General features: G+C 49.8%; 1 protein-coding gene across 6 annotated transcripts; it reads left to right on the plus strand.

The window, feature by feature from the left end:
- Window positions 1–1,526: 1,526 nt before the first annotated feature.
- ARHGDIA (Rho GDP dissociation inhibitor alpha) lies at window positions 1,527–19,696 on the plus strand. 6 transcript variants are annotated; one of them, XM_043527835.1, is made up of 6 exons: window positions 1,527–2,053; window positions 14,531–14,741; window positions 15,282–15,365; window positions 16,564–16,640; window positions 16,828–16,891; window positions 17,863–19,696. In XM_043527835.1, exons 2-6 carry the CDS (start codon window positions 14,552–14,554, stop codon window positions 18,060–18,062), a joined length of 615 nt encoding a protein of 204 aa, XP_043383770.1. In that variant the 5' UTR covers window positions 1,527–2,053; window positions 14,531–14,551; the 3' UTR covers window positions 18,063–19,696. The 6 variants fall into 6 exon arrangements, with proteins under 6 accessions (XP_043383770.1, XP_037769979.1, XP_043383771.1 ...); XM_037914051.2 differs by having other exon boundaries at window positions 1,942–2,302; XM_043527836.1 differs by having other exon boundaries at window positions 2,048–2,262.
- Window positions 19,697–20,816: the final 1,120 nt, after the last annotated feature.

Genomic DNA, 20,816 nt, shown 5'->3' on the forward strand with positions numbered 1-20,816 from the left:
AGTAGACAGTTTTCAGCATGGAAAAGTTGAGTGTGTGCCCTAGGCATGAGATCAAGATTCCCTACCCCCAATGATGGTCCAGGGACATTTACATCGAACATGTCACCGGCCACTGACACTACCAGGTGAGAGCCGGTATGACATCGTGCATCAACTATGAGAAAGGGACTGAGACTTTTTCCATTGGACCATATGAACTGGAAACATAAATTCACTGAACATTAAATCTCACCAAATGAGGGTAAATCCATTCTCATCATCGTATCCACTCATTATACTCCACACCTGAACATAGCCATTATATGAACAACATACCCCCATATCTCAATGTCTGTACTTTGAGCTGTTAAACTTTTACCCCCAATTGGGGAGATTGCAGATTATGTATTCCTTACGCCACCCGTTCCTAAACTGAATTTTGCATCCCTTGATAATCTGTACCTTCCCTGATAACCAGAAACTTCTATGCTTAAACTCTGTACTGTTTTCTTTTTATTTCAACATCATCTTAATAAAATTATTAAATCTGTACTCAGGCATGGGCACCCAGGTTTGCCAAGCCTGCCTCTGAGCATCCACACTGCAGAATTGCACAACTCATACCTGTGCAGCCGCATCCATACTGGTACTTCTGTTACCTGGATTTGGCACTAGGATTTCTGTAAGTGTATTGCAAGGTACGTAGTGTCAGTGGACCCGCTCTAGGAATTGTTTTGCAATGTATTGTGGGAGAACTTGGGCCTGTCTCTTGAGCCTCTGTGCAGAAGTGTTCTTAGCCTACCAGCATATTTAATGGTGGCACTTCCAGCTCGGCATGCTCTTCAGTTGTCCGTTCCAGCTGGTGGTAAGGGATGCATGCAGCACAAGCTGTTCCTGGTTGGGGCAGGATGTGGGTAGAGGCTATGGGACACAGTGGAGGGCATTTTGTCAGGGGTTTCTGAGCTGTGGAAAGTAGTGGTGCATCATGGATATTGGATGATGGAGTGGAGACAGCTGATGCTTGCTATAACATTGTGATTCCCCATAGACACAGCATGCTGCAGGACAACTAGCACAGAGGTAGGATATCATCATGGAGACCTGGGATGAGCAACAGTGACTCTAGATTAACTTACCTTCCCCAGGCAGGTAAGCAAGCCCAGGTTCAAAGCGCATATAAGACCAGCTATAAGGGTTGTGTAAGGACAGTAGGGAAGTAGGGCTAAAACCTGGGTAAGAGCTTGGGTAAGTCTGCATTTAAGACACTTGAGACAAGGATGGGGCAGCGGGAACTGGCCAGGCTCGCTGCATGGGACAGACGCTCCCTCAGACAAAGGGAGCAGAGAAGGGGTCGGCTCAGTGCATCCCCACAGGCAGATAATGCTGGCAAAGGCGGAACACCCCACTGAGCAGAGCCTCCTGAGGTTTCCAGCAGGGGACAAAGGTATTCCGGAGCTTCCCTGTTCCAGCACAGGGGAATACTGCTGCCTACTCAGAATAGGGGCTTTGGGATCCCCTTTCACCCGCTCCAGGGGACTATGGGAAGCCTCTTCACGCCACGCTGATCCCCCGCGCGAGCGGGGGCCACCCCCTGTGCGCTCCTCACAGGCCCCGGGCTTCCCTTCAACCCTGCCGCGGCAACGGGGAGGCCGGGCGAGCTGCTCTCAGCGGCGCCCCTCCCCGGCTCTTGCTCAAACGGCTCGGGCAATGCAACAAACACGAGCGTGAAGGCGGGATGTTAACTCGCTTCCCTCCGGAGCGGAAAGGCGGCAGCTGAAAACGGACCGAGCGGCCCAGCGGGGCCCACCGAGCACCGGGGAGGGCGGCATTGAGGGAACCCCAGGCCGCGGGCACGAGGCTCCGCGGTTACACTGGACGGGGCGGCCCGCGGGCGGGCTCAGCAGCCGCCCGCGCCCGAGCCCGAGCCACGCTCCCGCCCCGCCTCGCCTCGCCTCGGTGACGTCAGAGCACAGGGGTTCAAATCCAGGTTCGGTGCTTCCGGTCCCGCCCGTCAGCCCCAGGGCTTCCGCTAGCAATTAAGAGGCCGGAAGTCCCCCGCTCCCAAGCCAGGAAGGTAACGGAGCCTCAGGAGACGCTCTATCCAGCAGCCGAACTCTATCATTTTTATTGTCGGTCGCGCGCCCCTCACGCTCTCCTCCGGCCAATCAGCGCGGCGAGGCCTGCTCGGAAGTGAGGCCCTGGGCTCCGTCCTCTTAAAACCGGAAGTGACGGCAACGGCCCGGAAGTGCGGGGGCGCGCGCGGAGGCGGCTGGGCGGATCTGGGTAGCGTTGTCACAGCAGCGCGAGGAGGCGAGCGGGCCGGGTAGGGAGGGGCTGGGATGCGCGGGGCGGGCCGGAGCTGCGGCCCTTCTCGGTCTCCGGGGCGGAGGGGGCGCGGCGGCAGCGGGGGGGGTCCTTTGCCGGGCCCGGGCCGGAGTCCCCTGGGGCCTGGCGCACGGTCCCCTCCGCCGCGCTGGCGCCGCGCCTCGCGCCCTCAGGGGCCGGCGGGGGCACGTGCTCGGCCTGCTGCGCGCGGGGTGCGAGGCCCGCGGGGCCGCGTGCGCGGCGGGGCCCCAGAGCCGCTCCCGTCACCGGCTCCTGCGGGATCGCGGCCACAGCCAGGCGCGGGCGGGGCGGCGACGGGCGCGGTAGCGGCGTCTGTGCGCTGGAGTTCGGGAACAGAGGGCACTTCCTGGTTTCTGGTATCCGTTCTCGCTGGCCTCCTGGCTAGCGTTCAAGGGAGTGGGAAGGGAGGGGCGCCTGGGCTTGTGCCGTCTCAAAAAAACCTTTCTGGCTGTCCTGAAAAAACAGGAATCTAAAGTCGTCTTGGCTGTTTTGCTGGAAATCTCTTTGACAGCCCCGAGTCATGAAGTGGGTGCATCCAAAAGCCTTCCTTGAAGGGGTTGGCTTGTTGATTAATCTCTTCTTCCAGCTGTTTCTTAGCTGTGGATTAAATACCGTTTAAGAATAAAGGGAAAACCATTTCTCTTCTTACTTAATCAGGTTTGTTTTTAGGGCATATGTAGTTTTGCAGTCATCCAGACTATTCAGAGAGAGAATATCAAACAGAATTCTTAATATAAGAACTGCAGAACTTTTTTCAGGCTTTTTATGTACTGTAAACTTTGTAAAGGACACTAACTAGGTGTTTTTCCGTTATAGCTTATCTTTAGTACCTGGAGTGGAGAGAGGCTGTACAACATGAGTGTGAATTTCACCCACTTCACAGCACAGTCCTTAGAGTCCTGATGGTGGAGTTTTTAAAAACTGGTGCAATGATGTGGGAGGAGCAAATTAAAACTTGTTGCTAGAGTTCAGTGGGAGGAAGTCTCTGGACTGCTGAGATGTTAGACTCAGAGCATTTGTATATGGGAAACAGCTTTATGATGGCTCATTACTGCTGTGTGCTGCTGCTCTTAAGTTCAGAGTTGAATCTGAGTGGCAACCTGCTTTTCTGAGTATCATTTAATAAGTGCAATGAATGTTCATATCCTTGTACTTCCCAATCAGCGAAGTGCTCTCCGAGCCTCTCTCAAATGGGGTATTTTCACTGCTTGCTTTTGGATTGCTCTGGTGATGGGGAATCCGGAAGTGCTTTCCCTGTGTTGCCTTCCTGCCTTGTTAGAATGGTTAAAGTAAGTCCCGCCGTTTCTTCTGCAATTCCAGACACAGTGCATTTCAAAGCTGGTATGCATGAAGAGTATGCGGTTTGGTTGTTAAGGTTCCTGATGTACCTGCTTCCAGTGTGTGAAAGCCCCATCAGAAGTTGGAGGTGGGGGGAGGGAGAGGGTGATCGGGGGAAGTCCCGGACGACTGGAAAAAGGCTAATGTAGTGCCCATCTTTAAAAACGGGAAGAAGGAGAATCCTGGGAACTACAGGCCAGTCAGCCTCACCTCAGTCCCTGGAAAAATCATGGAGCAGGTCCTCAAGGAATCAATCCTAAAGCACTTAGAGGAGAGGAAAGTGATCAGGAACAGTCAGCATGGATTCACAAAGGGCAAGTCGTGCTTGACTAATCTAATTGCCTTCTATGATGAGATAACTGGCTCTGTGGATGAGGGGAAAGCAGTGGATGTGTTGTTCCTTGACTTCAGCAAAGCTTTTGACACAGTCTCCCACAGTATTCTTGCCAGCAAGTTAAAGAAGTATGGGCTGGATGAATGGACTATAAGGTGGATAGAAAGTTGGCTAGATTGTCGGGCTCAACGGGTAGTGATCAATGTCTCCATGTCTAGTTGGCAGCCGGTATCAAGTGGAGTGCCCAAAGGGTTGGTCCTAGGGCCGGTTTTGTTCAGTATCTTCATAAATGATCTGGAGGATGGTGTGGATTGCACCCTCAGCAAGTTTGCAGATGACACTAAACTGGGAGGAGAGGTAGATACGCTGGAGGGTAGGGATAGGATATAGAGGGCCCTAGACAGATTTCTTTTGGCCTAATCCTCTAATTTGATGAGGTTCAACAAGGACAAGTGCAGAGTCCTGCACTTAGGACGGAAGAATCCCATATGCACCACTACAGACTAGGGACCAAATGGCTAGGCAGCAGTTCTGCAGAAAAGGACCTGGGGGTTACAGTGGACGAGAAACTGGATATGAGTCAGCAGTGTGCCCTTGTTGCCAAGAAGGCCAATGGCATTTTGGGATGTATAAGTAGGAGCATTGCCAGCAGATCGAGGGACGTGATCGTTCCCCTCTATTCGACATTGGTGAGGCCTCATCTGGAGTACTGTGTCCAGTTTTGGGCCCCACACTACAAGAAGGATGTGGAGAAATGGGAGAGAGTCCAGCGAAGGGCAACAATAATGATTAGGGGTCTGGAACACATGACTTATGAGGAGAGGCTGAGGGAACTGGGATTGTTTAGTCTACGGAAGAGAAGAATGAGGGGAGATTTGATAGCTGCTTTCAACTACCTGAAAGGAGGTTCCAAAGAGGATGGATCTAGACCGTTCTCAGTGGTAGCAGATGACAGAACGAGGAGTAATGGTCTCAAGTTGCAGTGGGGGAGGTTTAGGTTGGATATTAGGAAAAACTTTTTCACTAAGAGGGTGGTGAAACACTGGAATGCGTTACCTGGGGATGTGGTGGGATCTCCATCCTTGGAAGTTTTTAAGGTCGGGCTTGACAAAGCCCTGGCTGGGATGATTTAGTTGGGGATTGGTCCTGCTTTGAGCAGGGGGTTGGACTAGATGACCTTCTGGGGTCCCTTCCAACCCTGATATTCTATGATCTCTTCCATAATTTCTCAGCCTCTTTCCTAACAGCTCTGAAAATGGCAGCTTCCCTTTTTTTAAACTAAGTATATGAAACTGCAGTAGTGCTGAGCTCAGCTTAGCATAGTATAGGAAGTTCAGTGTAAGCATTCCCTACACAGTTCTGTTGCTGTTTCTCAAGCTTCACCTGCAGCACACCCTACTAATACAGCCTTGTGGCTCCCACACAACCCAGCAACCTGAAGCATGTATATTCTGGCCTAAACTGCAATTATAGTCCAGAATGCTCTGCTGTGTCACTCCTATGTTTCCCAGAGTTCTTGCAGTGCACCTCAGTCCTAATATTCAGCACCCCAGTTATTCTAGCCCTGTACTGGTTGTACCACCTATGGAACAATAGGGGCATCAAAATAAGCAGTAAGCTGCCTGTTGGGCAGTCGCACTTGCAACAGGTTTACATGGTTGTGAGATATTGGCAACATGTTGCTGCTACCTTAGGAAACTTGATCAGTCCCATGTGTGCCGCATTTGTTCCATTTGCAGGGTCGACTGGTGTGACAAAATTCCCAGTATCAAAATTCTTAATCATTTTTTGAATGTCAGGCATTCAAAGCATGCTCATTGAAACTTAGCTGCTTTGGTTTGGGAATCTCACTTGTATGGCCAACTCATGAGTACCCAAGACCATGTTTTATGGTCAAATAATGCAAGGCATCTGTTCTCATGGTGGCCAGTACAAACAGTGTAAAGACCCACTAAAGTCGGACTTGAAAGCGTATCAGGTTGACCCCATCAGTTGGGAAGCAACAGCCCATGACAGAGCAAGGTGGTAGCAGATTTGTCATGTTGCTGTTAACCATTTGATGCCAGGTGTGTTCACATTTTATGTGAAAAATGTGAACAGCGCACAGCAAATATAAAAGAGGCTGCAATGGTCATGGACAATCTTGTCTGTCCCACGCGTAACCAGGTTTGTGCGTTTTTCATTGGTTTGACCTTGCGTAGATCCTTCACTTATAGGGTTTGTAGAATCCCCTTATGTCGACATGAGACTCCATCATCATCAGTTGTACCACACTGTGGGGTGGCATTGTAATGTTTCCAGTAGGGAAATAAGCAAAGACTCTCCAAACTTTTTGCTTTTATTCTTGTCAATATGTGCAGCTGTGGCTCATGATGAAGAGCTTGTGCATTAACTGGTGTCACTAACCAGACTGCAGCATGCTTAGAATTCAGACAGTTACCTCTACTCAGTACAGGACTACAAGAGCTTTTAACGGGGAGCACAGCTAATTGGAGTCCTCTGCCATTGAGTGCTAACGGTCTTGACGTGACTGACTGACCGCTCCCCACTTGCTGAGCATTATCGAGTGTACTTACTGCAGCCCCAAACTGGGGTCATCTGCAAAGAGATCATAAGAATGGCCATATTGGGTCAGACCAATGGTCCGTCTAGCTTAGTATCCTGTCTTCCAACAGTGGCTACTCCCTCTGAAGCATCTGGGACTAAAGAGAACAAGGCAATTTATTGAGTGATCCAAACCCTGTCGTGCAGTCCAACTTCTGGCAGTCAGAAGCTTCTGGGACACTTGGATCCAAACTGCAGCGTTCCTGAGAGGATGGAGGGCACTTGTGGAGTCCTTTCATTATTCCTGATGACTGGGCAGTGGGTGTACTCAAAGCCCCCAGATAAGGTGGGAATCCTGACAGTTGGAATTCTGCAGTAACTTTGTGCCAGGGCATAAGAGGGGCTTTCCCTGTGGGATGATCAGGCTCTAACTTTCTTTCTTCTGAATTCTTGTGGGTATGGTCTTGGGAGCAATTCATGTGAAATGTCCTGTCAGCCTACCTGCTGGTGTGATTAGTGAGTCCTTATTTACTCTTTGCCAGGTGACACACCCATTTATGTTGCTGCCACCATGGGTTACCATGGTGATGAGCCCAAACTCACTTCTGACCCCCAGTCTCCCTCACTGAGCATAACACATTTACCCACAGGCCAACCAGAATTGTATCTCGCTTGAAGGAACCTTCTGTCAAACTCCGTTATTACTTATTTGTATTCCAGTAGTGTCTAAGGGCTTTGAGCAGGGATGGGGCCACAGAACTTCTAATGTAGAGCGTGTAGAGGTCTGCTCTGTAGAGGTCTCTGTTCTAGGGATTGTTCATGTAAAAGGCAGAAATTGTGGTATGTCTTCTCACCAGCAAAGTTCTTGGGTAGCAGGGACTGATGTCCTCCCTTGCAATACTGCTAGCTCCTTGGTTGCCACATCATTAATCAGGCTGTAACTGTAGCCAGGTTGCAGTTTCTTAGGAGCCTGGGTCTCTTTCTAGTGCTCATGTCCTGCCTGCTTAACCCTGGAGGAACTAACAGTTTGTAAGTTTTGAAATAGCAGGGCTCTTGGATAGAGGGATAAAGACAGTAAGAGTTCCCTCTGCTAGGAAGAAAAAACAAGCTGGCACCTTAGATACTAGCACATTTATGTGGGCATAAGCTTTTGTGGGCTAGAACCCCCTTCATCAGGAAAGCTTATGCCCAAATAAATTTGTTAGTCTCTGAGGTGCCACAAGGACTCCTCGTTGGTTTTGCTGATACAGACTAACACGGCTACCGCTCTGAAATCTGCTAGAAGAGTGATTCAGCCTGCTCCAGTTTCTCACAAGCATTGGTTCATCTTTTGTGATCTCCAAAGTTCTGGTTAGCATGAGGTGCATCTGAAGTCTTCTGCAGCTGCATCATTGCTTGGAGCAAGACAGTCTAGAGCCTGACTCTTCCAGAAGTAGTAGAGTCTAGGAGTTCTCTTCCCATTCAGAAGTGGCTTTAGCCAGCAACAGGCACGTGCTACCCTGTTCTAGATAATCGGAATCTCTCAGGAGCCTGGAGGCTCTTTAGCTCTGTTACAGATCAAGTTTGGTGAGAGACCCTGGAAGGTCCTGCCAGAACTGGCTTGAGGTTCTTCAGTACTGTAGACTCTTGTTAGGTGACATCATGGTAAATGGTGATCTGTCTGTAGTTAAATATCTGCCTGGTTTGAACTTGCAGTTGAAAATTGCAACTTGGGGGAGTCCGAAGGAAGGTGATCAGAGATGAGATGCTAGGCTGGCGGGAGGGAATCCGGTGTTCAGGACAATGGCAGTGACCAGGAGTATGGAAAGGATTCTAAGACCAGGAAGAAAATGACAGTCCATGTAAGGCAATGGTCACGTTGTAGATGCATTTCAGCAGCTGTAGGACAGAAGGTTCTAACAGTGAGCATTTCCTAAGCAGCTAGGATCTGAAGGTGCCTGAGAAGGGAGTTTTCCTGCAATAATGCCTGAGGTTTGACCTGTGATCTGTCGCACACTATCCATTATCACATCAGGACATTAGTCATTTTATTAGTTAAATGGAGCTCTAGTCCTTAGAAGAAGGGATGGGGGAGGGGACCCGCTGCCTCTTCTGCAGGAGGTCCTGTGCCTGCTAAAGATGTTAGGCCTGTGCTCCTGATGGTATGGGACTTGTGAGCACAGGCCATATGGTGTGTCTGGGAAGTTCAGTTACAATTGATGCCTTGATTTTGGTTTGTCTAGCAATCTCACCCAGAAATGAACAGCAAAGTGCCAGTTACTCTAAGGCCCCCTCTATCCTACTAACCCTGAACTGTGGTAAATGGCTTCTCCCTGCAACCCAAAGGAAGAGGTCAAGGGCCTTGGGAAAAGCTTTGTGTGCCCGGAAGCCTGCTTCCTTTCTGGCTTGATGCGTTTCCTGAAGAAGCAGCTGAGGAATTGTGACCTCAGGCATGTGCTTTTTAGCGTAGTCCATTTCTTCTGAGGAGAGATGAGCCCTATCCTGAGCTGCTGGGTGTAACAGCCCTGACCTCCCAGGTGACTGACGGGCGGGGGTTTGCTTTTCCCACCTGTTGTCTGCAGCAGCTTTTCATGGCCTTAGAAATTCTCTAGTTTATCAGTGTGAGAGGAAGGGAAAGGGCTGGTTCCTGTGTGGCTAATGGAGGACTGCAATGGTCGTTAAAGTATCCAGGTTCATCCAGGCGCTCTGGTGTCCCTGTCCATCCATGCCAGTGGGTCTAATGCTATAATGAGGGCAACAGCAGGTGGTGGTTAGCAGAACAGCTCCTCTGTCCCCCTTGAGGCAGGATGCTCATTCAAAATGTGTCTATTTTGGGGGCTGGAAGGCCTGGATGCTTGGGAAGATGGTGCTGATGGAGACTAGGTGCTGCTAGGGGAGGGGAAAACACAAGACACCCCAGCTGCTTTGTTGGGGGATGAGCAAATGGGACACAGTCCCATGCTTGGGTGCAGATAGAGGCCTGTTGAACTGATTTCCTGCTCTGACCAATGCAAGATTGCAGCTGGCCGTGGCGGCGGCGGCAGCAGCTCTTCAGTAATGTCCGAAGCCTGTGGACACACCCGTGCAGAGCCAAGCCAGCTTCCGGAGCTGAGTGGAGGACTGGGTGGAGCTGCATTCTAGCACTGTGCTGGGCTGCTGTGTTTTGCGTTGAACTTCTGACAGCTTTCCAGTGTCCAGCACTGGCCTGAGTGCAGGCAGTGAATGGCCTTAGAAAGGCACTCTAACTGGCCCTCTTTAACAAGTGTCCGCAGGGGAGTTCACTTCTGGATTCAAGTTCTGCCTTTGGATAGCTTGGCCTCCTCCAGGCTCCTTTTACTCTGACTTGAGGTTTAATTAGTGATTAATTATGACAACTCAAAGTGGAGGCTTCCCTTCCTCTGGTGTGAGGGGAATATTTGGAGTTTGGAAGCAAATGGCTGCATCATCCACCAAGGAAAAACAGGAGACTCTCCCTCTGCAGTGCATCTCAGTGGCAGCTATTGGGAGACTCTGCCTCTCCCTAGTCTCTTGTGAATAGCTCTTGTCAAACCTGATTTAGTTGTTGATGAAGCGACAGGTTGGTTGATAAAGGTAACTATGTAGGTGTAATAGACTTTTGTAAAGTGTTAGAACTAAACAGCATGAGTGAAGCACATGTTAAATTAACTGGCTAACTGAGAGATCATGAAGTAGTTGTCAGAGGGGAATCGTTAAGTGAGTGTATTTCTTGTGGAGTTCAGCAGGGATCAGTTCGAGGTCTGATGCTCTTCAATCCAGAAGTAAGTATAAAATCATTGCTGATAAAAACTTGTGGTGGAGTGGTAAATGGGGAAAGGGCAGTCCTACAGAGTGATTTAGATCCGTGGTTCTCAACCCGGGGTACGCACAGGTCTTCCAGGGGGTACTAAACTCATCTAGACAGTTGCCTAGTTTTACAACAGGCTACATAAAAAGCCCTAGTGAAGTCAGCGCACACTACAATTTCGTACAATGAGTTGTTTATACTGCTCTATATATTATACACTGAAATGTGAGTACAGTATTTATGTTCCAATTGATTTATAATTCTATGGTAAAAATGAAGAAGGAAGCAATTTTTCAGTAGTAGTGGGCTATGACACTTTTGTATTTTTGACTGATTTTGTAAGCAAGTAGTTTTTAAGCGAGGTGAAACTTGGGGGTACGTAAGACAAATCAGACTCGTGAAAGGGGTACAGTAGTCTGAAAGGTTGAGAGCCACTGATCTGGATCACTTGATAAGCTGGGCCCCTTCAAAGAAAGTTCATTAATACACCAAGTAAAAGGTGCGACATCTAGAATAAAAAATGTAGGTCATACCTATAAAATTCGGTACTATATCTTGGAAAGCACTGACTCTGAAAAGGATTTAGGAGTCAGAGTGGACAAGTTCCCAGTGTGATGCTGCAGCAAAGAGCTAATGTAACCCTGAGTTGCCTAAATCAGGAGTAGTGAGTCGGAATGAGGAGGTGGTTTTTACCTCAGACTGATTGTAGTGTGTACGATTCTGGAGTCAACATTTTTTAAAAGGATGTTGAAAAACTGGAGAGGGTGCAGAAAGAAGCCACAAAAAATGTAAGGGGTGGAGAAAATGCCTTAGAGTGAGACCAATCTGCTTAGTTTATCCAGAAAGGTGTGGTGTGTAAATATCTTGATGGAGAGAAAATACCGGCTACTAAAGGTCTCTTTAATCTAGCAGAGAAAGGCAGAACAAGAATCGATTGCTGGAAACTGAAGCCAGACAAACTAGAAATAAGGCAGTTTTTTAACAGTGAGGTTGATTAACTATTGGAAGGTTAACCAATAGAAGTGGTGGATTTCATCTCTGGTCTTCAAATCCAGATTTAGATGGATGCCTTTCTAAAAGATGCGTCAGCCAAACATATTATTGGGCTCAGTACTGGGGTAACAGGTGAAATGTGATATACCAGAGATAAGAGATCTTCCCACTGAATTCATAGATTAAGGCCAGAAGGGACCAGTAGATCATCTAGTCTGAAGAGGCCCTCTACAATGGTGCAGTGGCAGCAGAAGCATCTGCCCAGAGGCTGGGTCAGTGCTGCCAATTGTGGAATATCAAGTGCAGACTGGCCATGGAAAGTTTTCTTGTTCACCCCCAAGAGCCACCTGCTTCCCATCCATCCCTGGGTTAGAAAACCTGTGTAAGAATAATCCTGAATGCTTTGGCTGTTCTCTCCTTGCCTTGTGATGTGATCCTGAAGCTTTTCTCAATACCAAATGCATCACAGCCACCCTGTCAAGATGCTAGCTAAGCAACTCCATCCTCAGTAGAAGAAGCTGCTCCATGCTTGATTCATGCTTTCCTGTGGCTAGCCAGAGTAGGCAGAAAATCTCTACCTCAAGTCTGTATGTGTTGCGTGAGCACCCTAATGTGCTATCTGAGAGTACACTGAAACTGCCACCCCAAAAAGCTAGTTCCTGGGAGCTTTGGCCAGCTCATCAGAAATGCACAGCTCTCTTCCCAGGTGGAGATTCTGTGCTTGTGCCATGCTTGGGTTTCTAGTCTCTTTTGTTGATTTGCAGGCTACGTGAACAGCCATACTTGGACCCAAGAGCCCTGGCAGCTAGAACTTTCTCTTGTCTATTTTGATGGTCCTGCTAGGGCTGTTTCTCTCGTGTATCAGAGAGGTTGTGGAGAACATCACAAAATGGAGCAGAACTGGTCCCTCAGTCTTATTCCCAAACAAGACTTGCATAAAAGTCCTGGTTGAATGTTTTGCGTGAGTCCATCTAGCACCCCCACACGCTTCCATTGGTCCTGCTTTGAGCAGGGGGCTGGACTAGATGACCTCCTGAGGTCCCTTCCAACCCTGATATTCTATGATTCCTTTACTAAAACCTCCTCCCAAAGGAGTCTGGAAATGAACGGGTCCAGCCAGGTCCCCACTCTCCACCTGACTCACTCTATACCTGACCTTGACGTATCTCTTTCTAGAATGCAATATATGCTGTGTGTCACTCGCATGTATAAGATGTGTAGTAGAAGAAACTAATTGATATATAATCCCAGGGTGTGTGTCATGTCTGAGTTCTGGGAGCTTTTTCCTTAGGCTGATCTATTGGGGGAGTAGAAATGAAATAATTGATCTTTGGTTATGAAACGTGCTGATTAGAAGGTTCATAGATCTTTAAGATCCGAAGGGACCATTATGATGATCTAGCCTGACATAGGCCAGAAAATCTCACCCAGTAACTTCTGCATCAAGCCCAGAACTTGTTTGAGCTATAGCATATCTTTCAAAAAATAAAATAAAATACTGATTTTAAGACTTTGAATGAGTAAGAATCTTCTTCATCTCTAGCTGAGTTTTCCCAGTGGCTAATTCCTTCACTTTTAAATTGTGCTTTGTTTCTCACCTGAATTTGTCTAGCTTCAAGCACCAACCATTGGGTATCTGTGTAGAGGTGTGGTAGGTGTATATGGTCCTTACAAGTTTGTATTTAACTGTATTGAGTATGGAGTATTCTTGTAGTATACGTGATGAAGTATATTGGAAATGGCTCCCTTGAATAGTGAACAGGATTTTATAATTGTCTTATCTGTTTTTGACCTCTGCATCTATATATGCAAAATTTTAGGAGGCAAAATGGTGAATGGGAGTAATGAAGGATTTAGGGTATGTCTACACCACCGCAGCATCATAGCTGTACTGCGGTTGTCCTGTAATATAGACACTTCGTACATTGACAGAAGGGGTTTTTCCATTGATATATTTAACCAGCCTCTCCAAGAGGTGGTGGCTAGGCTGGCCTGGCTGAGTCTACACTGAGGGTGAGGTTGATCTTAATCACACTGCACAGGGAACAGCATTTTTCACAGCCTGAATAATGTAGCGAGGCCGATCTAAGTGTAGACCCGGCTAAAGGCTGGGGAAATGGCTGGATCCCTTCACTGCTTGTTTGTAAAGGGTGATACTTCTGGAGTGTTTGCAGTTGGGGAGCCCACTACAGGGAAGCTTCAAACAGTCATGGGTTTTCAAAGTCTTCACCATTGACTTTAAAATCTTCTGATATTTTTCTGAGGGAAAACCTCGCCTTGGATGATGTGGCCTGTGAGGCTTGAGAGGGGGATTGTGGGGTAGGAGTGGAGAATGGCTTTTATAATGAGAATGGAGCTTCACCCTTAACGATGGCTACTCCACACACCACTACTTATTGCCTATTCAGAAAGTGGCTGGAGACTTGCACCATTGAGCTAAGTTAGTACAAATGCTATTAATCAGATAGCTGCTGCTTTTCATTGGCCTTGCCTTGGCTCAGACTTTTGGAAAGGACTGAGTGTGAGATCAGCCAAGGCAGGTGCCTTTCCCAGCAATTTGGGGACAGACAGTGCCCCTTTTAAAACAGACTGATCCAGTTGCATTTTGAGCCACAGGCCTGTTGATCATTGCTGAGGCCTCTGGGACTTGGGCCAACAATGGAGCGAACATCTCTTCTTAGATAGATTTGAGTGCTGTAGGGAAGTAGACTGTAACAAAGGCCCCAGATCTACTCTTTGGGTTTCTCCACTCAGCTGTTCTTGTGTGCAGAGGGTTTATCTAATCACACTTCTCGAAAAGTTATCTGTTGTCCTGGCAATTTGACAAACAAAATGCAGAGATTGAAGTCTTCTCACCCCCTGGTGCAGTTGGGAGTCCATGGGTTAACCAAAGATTCTGCACCTGCTTGCCAAACTCTGACTCGGGCACTTGTAAGAGGGCACACACTGCAGAGAACTAGGTGTTCTGGGAATGTCCTACCCAGTTCATTCCCCTGAGACAACTACCAAGACCTTCCACAGGCATTTGGGAACAAGGGTGCATTGAACTGACCCCTCCGAAAGCTGGAGTTACTGGCCAACTATTTGTGGGGAACCCTGCTTTAGCCAAGGAAGGAATGAGGTGTCTATTGAGGAGCCCTGCAGGACTTCTCAGCAGTGCGGGAAACAGCTGCATCAGGCCACTGATCCCATTTCCCATTCTCCCCTCCTAGGTGTAACTCACGTGTGTAAAGATGGCAGAGCAGGAGCCGACCGCAGAGCAGCTGGCGCAGATTGCAGCAGAGAACGAGGAAGATGAACACTCTGTCAACTACAAACCACCTGCCCAGAAAAGCATCCAAGAGATCCAGGAGCTGGACAAGGATGATGAGAGCCTGCGCAAATACAAGGAGGCTCTGCTGGGTTCTGTGAACATAGCTACTGGTGAGTCCTGGTGTCATCTCAGAGCATGTGGTTCTATCTGTGCAGACATTAAACAGCTACAATAGCCAAGACCCCTTCTCTACACCTTTAACTGCTTCAGGCAGACACTAAGAACTCTCCTACCCTCCTCCCAGATCTCTTCATACATGCTGCTGAAAGCCCAGCTTTAACTCGAGGATGCAAATGATCAGTTGGGAGTAACCCTCCAATATGAGCACGGCTAGCTGTCTGGTCTGCCAGTTTTTACCTGGCTAGCTTAAGTCAGTCATTGGTCCTTTGAATAAAGCTCGAGAGTCGATATCTTCTGGGATGTTCCTTCTGAATGGAAGATTCTGAGACCTCTTTCTGCCCTGAGTATAAAACAAGGGGAACCCTGGATCTCTGCTCCAGGCAGGCCCATTCTTTCTAGTTCTTACCTACTCCTTTGCGTTTCCAGGAACTGAGTGAAGGGAGAGAGAAGGATGTAGATGGGCTGGGCCTTGGGGTGGGGATGTCATTAGCACTTTTAGAACTTGTCTAACAGCCTCTTCTTCGTCTTAGACCCCAGCACCCCTAATGTGGTCGTGACCAAACTGACACTGGTCTGTGCCACTGCCCCTGGGCCTCTGGACCTGGACCTGACAGGTAAGCAGGAGATGGGCACTGTGGTCTGCCTTCCGAGGGGGACAGGCCTTGGCTAGCTCAGTGCAGACAATCAGGAGCCCTGGTGGGGGCCAGGCTAGGGCCACTGTCCTGTCTGGCCTGGAGCCCAGAGGTGGAAGTGACCTGCTGAAATATGTATTTCCAAACATAACTTGCAGGGGGCCAGGCTCCTGTGAGTTTAGGGCTTCCAGCCTGGTGGTCAGTACTGCAGCCTCTCTGCTTCCTGTACCTGAACTGCAGTGCGAAGGGCCCCAGCACAGTGCCTTTTGGACTCCTGTTGGTTGTGCACATTCAGTCCTGCAAGCGCTACTTAGATGCTACCAGCTGGAGGAGCCCAGGAGCCACTTGGCAAGCGCTGGCTCACTGCTTTCCTAAAGATAGGAAACCCACAGACCTAATCCTGCCATAACTCCTCATTCCTCCCACCAAACTCAGCTCAGGCCATGGGGGGGCAGGACCGAGCCCTACGCTAAATGAAGTATTCCAAATTGCTCCACAAACAAGTTACTGTTGCCAGAACTCTTTTAAAAATACTGCCCCAAAATAAGCTATTGAATGAAAGGCTTCTCTGGGCTCTAATCCATGAGGAATGTTGCACCAGCCTCCTCTAGTGGCATGAGGCTGGAATCCTGATAATGGGCCCGGGGGTCCCACTGGGATACCTGATTTTTAGTCAAGCAGGGTCTCCAGGTACTCCATTTGAGGATCACGTTTCTTCCTGCTGATTCTGGGAAGAGGAGCTTGGTGTTGAGTCTCCTTAAGAGAGCTAGTCATTCTGAAATTGAGCCATATCCTCTGGTGTGGATAGATGGATTCCTTAGGGCTTGCATGGACTAACTTAGAAATGGTGGTAGCTTCCAGCATGGGTGGGTGCGAGGTGGCGAGGTCTCTAAACAGGGACACCCATGAGTAAATCACATTTCTCTTCCTTGTTGGGAGGAGAGTGTGTTTGGGATTCCCTTCCCGCATTGGGCTTTGTGCACTCTTCTGTGGAAACCAAAGGAGTTAATGCAGGAGCTGGAGCGAGGGAGGACCCGACATATAGGAAGGGACACTTCCCCTGCCTGCAGCCTCGCACTTTATATTCCAATAGCTCCAGTCTCTGGTACAGGGCCCACCCCAAATGCATCCCACAGCACAGTCCCTAGGGAGTCTGAGCAAACTTCTCCCTTCTCTGTAGGTGATCTGGAAAGCTACAAGAAGCAGTCGTTTGTGCTGAAGGAGGCTGTGGAGTATCGGATAAAAATCTCCTTCCGGGTAAGAACTTTTGAGTCACTGGCCCAAGCCTGTCTGTATACTCCGGGCGTACAGCAACCAGACATCCCAAAAGAGGGAGGTCACCAATCCCAAGGAATGCATTGGGAGACAGGGCCCTGCCCTGCCCTGCCCTGGATATGGGGAGGGCTGTGGCCGCTCTGCTGTGAGGTCTTGTTTATCTCTGCAGGTGAACAAGGAGATCGTGTCGGGGCTGAAGTACATTCAGCACACGTTCAGGAAAGGTGTGAAAAGTAAGTGCTTCCATTGTTCCAGACATTGCTTTGCAAGGGGGGGTCTCCCAGCCAGCCCAACTACAGTGAGATGCATGTGCCACCCCACTCTCCAGCTGGCTCTGGCATGGTGGGAGGAGACTCTTTACTTCAGAGCAGGGGGTCTCAACCTTTTCCTTGCTGAGGCCCCCTTCAACGTGCTACAAAAACACCAGGCCCTGGTGGGGAGTGCAGGGGAGCACGGGGCTCCAGGCTGGGGCGGGGGGGGGGTCTTTGGGCATAGGCATAATTTTATTTCTATTTGGGAGGTGGGCGCAAGGCCTGGCAGGGCTCGAGCCAGCTCTGCACAGCAGGGTCCAGGGAGGAAGTGCCACCTCCACCCCATGACTCACTCAGGAGGCCACCTAGCCTGTCTGGGCTGTTGGGGAACGCAACCAAAGGGGGGGGACTCAGTTCAAAAGTCTGAACACCGCTCAGGGTGCAGGGACGGGGTAGCTAGGGGCTGTGTGCAGGGGCTCAGAGCACCGAGTTTCAGCCATGGGGCTCCGCGGCCCCCCTGAAAGGGTTCGTGGGCCCCCCGCGGTTGAAAACCACTGCTCTAGAAGGCCTCCTCATGTGCACCTTTGGCTCAGCACTGGGGGTGGGAAACCTCCTTCAGGCTCTGCAGCAGTACAAGGGCCTGGCTGATGTCAGTGGCTCCGGCTGCATTTGAGCCGATCGGCCTTGAGTGAAGCAAAACTTAGTGCTGAATGAACAGCAGCTTCTTCCCCTCCTGTTGCTTGGCCAGCGGCATGGGGTGGGCAGGTGTCCATCCCCATGTGGAAGGGGCTCAGAGCTAGCATCGAGTGGCTGAATTTCCTAGCTCTGAGCCCAGCCGTGTGCCTTCTGTGGGGAAATGGCACGGCAGTCGGGAGGGGCTAGAATCCGTTCATGCTCTTCAGCACCAGCTCTGGCGGCTCATTCTTTTCCACCCCACCCCTGTCTCCTTCCAGTTGACAAGACTGACTACATGGTTGGGAGCTATGGGCCCCGAGCAGAGGAGTATGAGTTCCTGACCCCCATGGAGGAAGCCCCCAGGGGTATCCTGGCCCGGGGCAGCTACAACATCAAATCCAAATTCACAGATGATGATAAGACTGACCATCTGTCCTGGGAGTGGAACCTGACCATCAAGAAGGAGTGGAAGGAGTAGCCCTTCCACAGGCCAATCCCCAGAGAGAGAGTTAGCCAGGCAGTGGCTACAGTAGAAATCCCACCCTGTACCAAAGTGCTGACATTGGAACCCCACCTTCCCTTCCCATTTTTTAAGTCAACAAGAAGAGCGCTCAGCTCAGTAACCCTTCCCCTTCCCTCCCCCCAGAGAATCACTGAATGGAGCTGACCAAACCATGCTGTCTGCATCTGACCTCCAGCTGCCTGCCTCAGGGGCATCTGTCCCCAGGCCTCTCCACCATGCACAGAAGTGGGAGAGCTTCCTGCCCTCCCCAGGGCCCTGATCAGAGTCTTGTCCCATTGCTGCATCTGACCTTTCTTCATTGGAATAAACCACAGGCAGGTGCTGAGGGAGAGGGACTCTGCAAGCTGCTTCCCACACAAAGGGGGCTTTTCCTAGTGCTCCTGCTCATGGGGTGGTGCCTCATTTTGGGTGGCTGAGGAATTGTGATGCCAGGCAGCTGCTGAACCCTTCTGTAGGCTAAAATCATGTCTGTGGCCTGCCCCTCCCCTCCAGCCAGTGTCTTGAACACTGGCTGGCAGCTTCATTTGTGGCGGTTTCCTGTAACCATGATGCCTTAATGTGTGTAACATACATTCTCTAGGAAGGGGCCCTGATCTTGTTAGCTCCCACCCCATAGGTTTGTTAGCATGCCGCCCTCTCACCTCAGTCAGTCTCATTGAATTGGCTCATTAGAAACGAGTCACAACTAACTTTGCTGCTGGCCCATTCTCCTGAGCCTGCTGGCCTGAGAGGAGAAGGGCTTGTGGCGTCCTGTGCTGCTCCCGGCCCACACAGAGCCATCCCTGGGGATGTCCAGAGAAAGCTGTACTGGCAGAACTCTCCCACTTTCTGCTGTGGAGGTGTTGGCCCTGTTAGTGTAGATCTCTCAACAGCCCAGTGCCTTCCTGTGTCTGCCCCAGCATCTTTACTGCGCTGGGTCTGGGAGTCATGAGTGCTGCTGTCACCTCCGAATTATTTCATTGGAGCCATTTTTGGCTGTAAAGCACTGAAATGCCAGGGCAGCTCCTGCCCCTTCTCTTGGTTTGGTTTTCGGCTGGGGGATAAATCCGTTCAGTTCTGCAGCTGCTTTCACAACCTGGTCAGAACAAAGAGCTTGCAATGGACAAATATTCAAGAGCAGTTAATGCCTTATGTATTAGTTCTGCCTTTGAAATCTCGTGCCTGGCCTGTCAGTATTTATTGCCTTGACAAGTAGACTCCATGTCCCCAGAGCAGTCCCTCTTCCCCTTGCATCCTCACAGCACTGCAGCCTGGCATCCCTAACACCCACACTGGCCCGGTAGTTGGGGGGCAGGAACTCTCCAGGACCCTCCAGCTACTGGACAAGCATGTTCCAGCTCTGCAGCCATCTTCTCTGGTTGCTTTGATAACACTGATGTTGTACCAGAACTGGGACCAAATGTGTGTGGTTTTCCTGTAGCTACGTCTCCTGCCCCAACTCTTCCTCTCCCTCTCCCCCTGCCCTTTAGAGAGATTTTTGTTAATTTGATTTGGTGCATTTTGTCTGTAAATCTTAGACCCAGATTAACAGATTTGGAATCATCATCTGCTTCCCCTTTTATGACCGTTAAATAAAATCTTCAAACTGACCATGCGCGCTGTCCCTTTGAATCCTCTTACTCTTCTTCCAGGTCTCCAGAAGGTAAGTGGCCTGTAAGAGGGGGACATCACTAGGACCCCAAATTCACTAATTCCTTGTACACCAGCAGGTGCTGGGAAGGGCTTTTCCCTGCAGTGATCTTTGGAGGTGGTGGGAACAAAGATTGGGAAGGTGCTTCCCTAGGACTGTTTTCAGAGTAGTAGCCGTGTTAGTCTGTATTCGCAAAAAGAAAAGGAGTACTTGTGGCACCTTAGAGACTAACAAATTTATTTGAGCATAAGCTTTCGTGAGCTACAGCTCACTTCATCAGATGCAGCTTCTCCCTTAACACTGTCCCCTTCACTGCTATTGCAAAGGTTTGTATGTAAAGAAAACCTGCCCCTTGCAATCAGCTTCTGCCTTTCCTGTGGCCTCCACTAAGAGGCAGCAGTGGGGGGGGGGGGAGAAATGTGTTAAAATGGGACTATGTTCATACATGGTGCTTTCCAGGCAACCAAGGGGAGGAAGCCTGTGCCCCGAGGAATTAGATATCGAAGAGCCAGATGCAAGTGTCAGAGCAAAGTGCATCGCAGCAAAGAATAGTGAAGAAGGGAGCTAGTGGGAGGCATTAAGGAATCTGGTTGTGGGTGTACCTGGGAGGCCAGAGGAAACGTACTGACTGTAGGCAGAGTTAAGTGCACAGCACCTTGAAGGTGAGGACCAGGAGCTTGGAATGATGCCATGGGAGTGGGTTGGGGTTCGTGGAGCAGCACAGCGATCTTAGTCAAAAGATTTTTTGCAGAGAAGCATATTGTGATGGGGGGAAGCTGCAGGGGAAATTAACTTACCTGTGACAGAGCCACCCCCTTTTCTGTCTTAAGTGCTGCCCTAGGACATGTCTACATGAGCTCTTACTGTGTGGCAAGCTGGGGTGTAGGTCCAGCTCTATTGCTCTGGCTGTCCTAGTTTCCCCTGCTCACCCAGGCTGCTTCCTGGTCTTGCTGGATGAGCTGCCTTCCCTATTGGGTAGTGAGCCCTGACTTAATCTGTCACTAGTGCAGAGGGTTACTGCAGAACTGAAATTGGCCTGGAGAGGGGGATGTCCAGTATCCAGTCAGTTACAGTGGCCA

Source organism: Chelonia mydas, chromosome 14, assembly GCF_015237465.2.
Source record: "Chelonia mydas isolate rCheMyd1 chromosome 14, rCheMyd1.pri.v2, whole genome shotgun sequence".
In the NCBI taxonomy this organism is placed as follows: Eukaryota; Metazoa; Chordata; order Testudines; family Cheloniidae; genus Chelonia; species Chelonia mydas.

Coding starts and splice junctions, on each gene's coding strand:
- ARHGDIA (XM_043527835.1), top strand. CDS start 14,552: ATGGCAGAGCAGGAGCCGACCGCAGAGCAGCTGGCGCAGATTGCAGCA. Junction 14,742..15,281: donor TTCTGTGAACATAGCTACTG/GTGAGTCCTGGT, acceptor TCTTCGTCTTAG/ACCCCAGCACCCCTAATGTG. Junction 16,892..17,862: donor GTTCAGGAAAGGTGTGAAAA/GTAAGTGCTTCC, acceptor GTCTCCTTCCAG/TTGACAAGACTGACTACATG.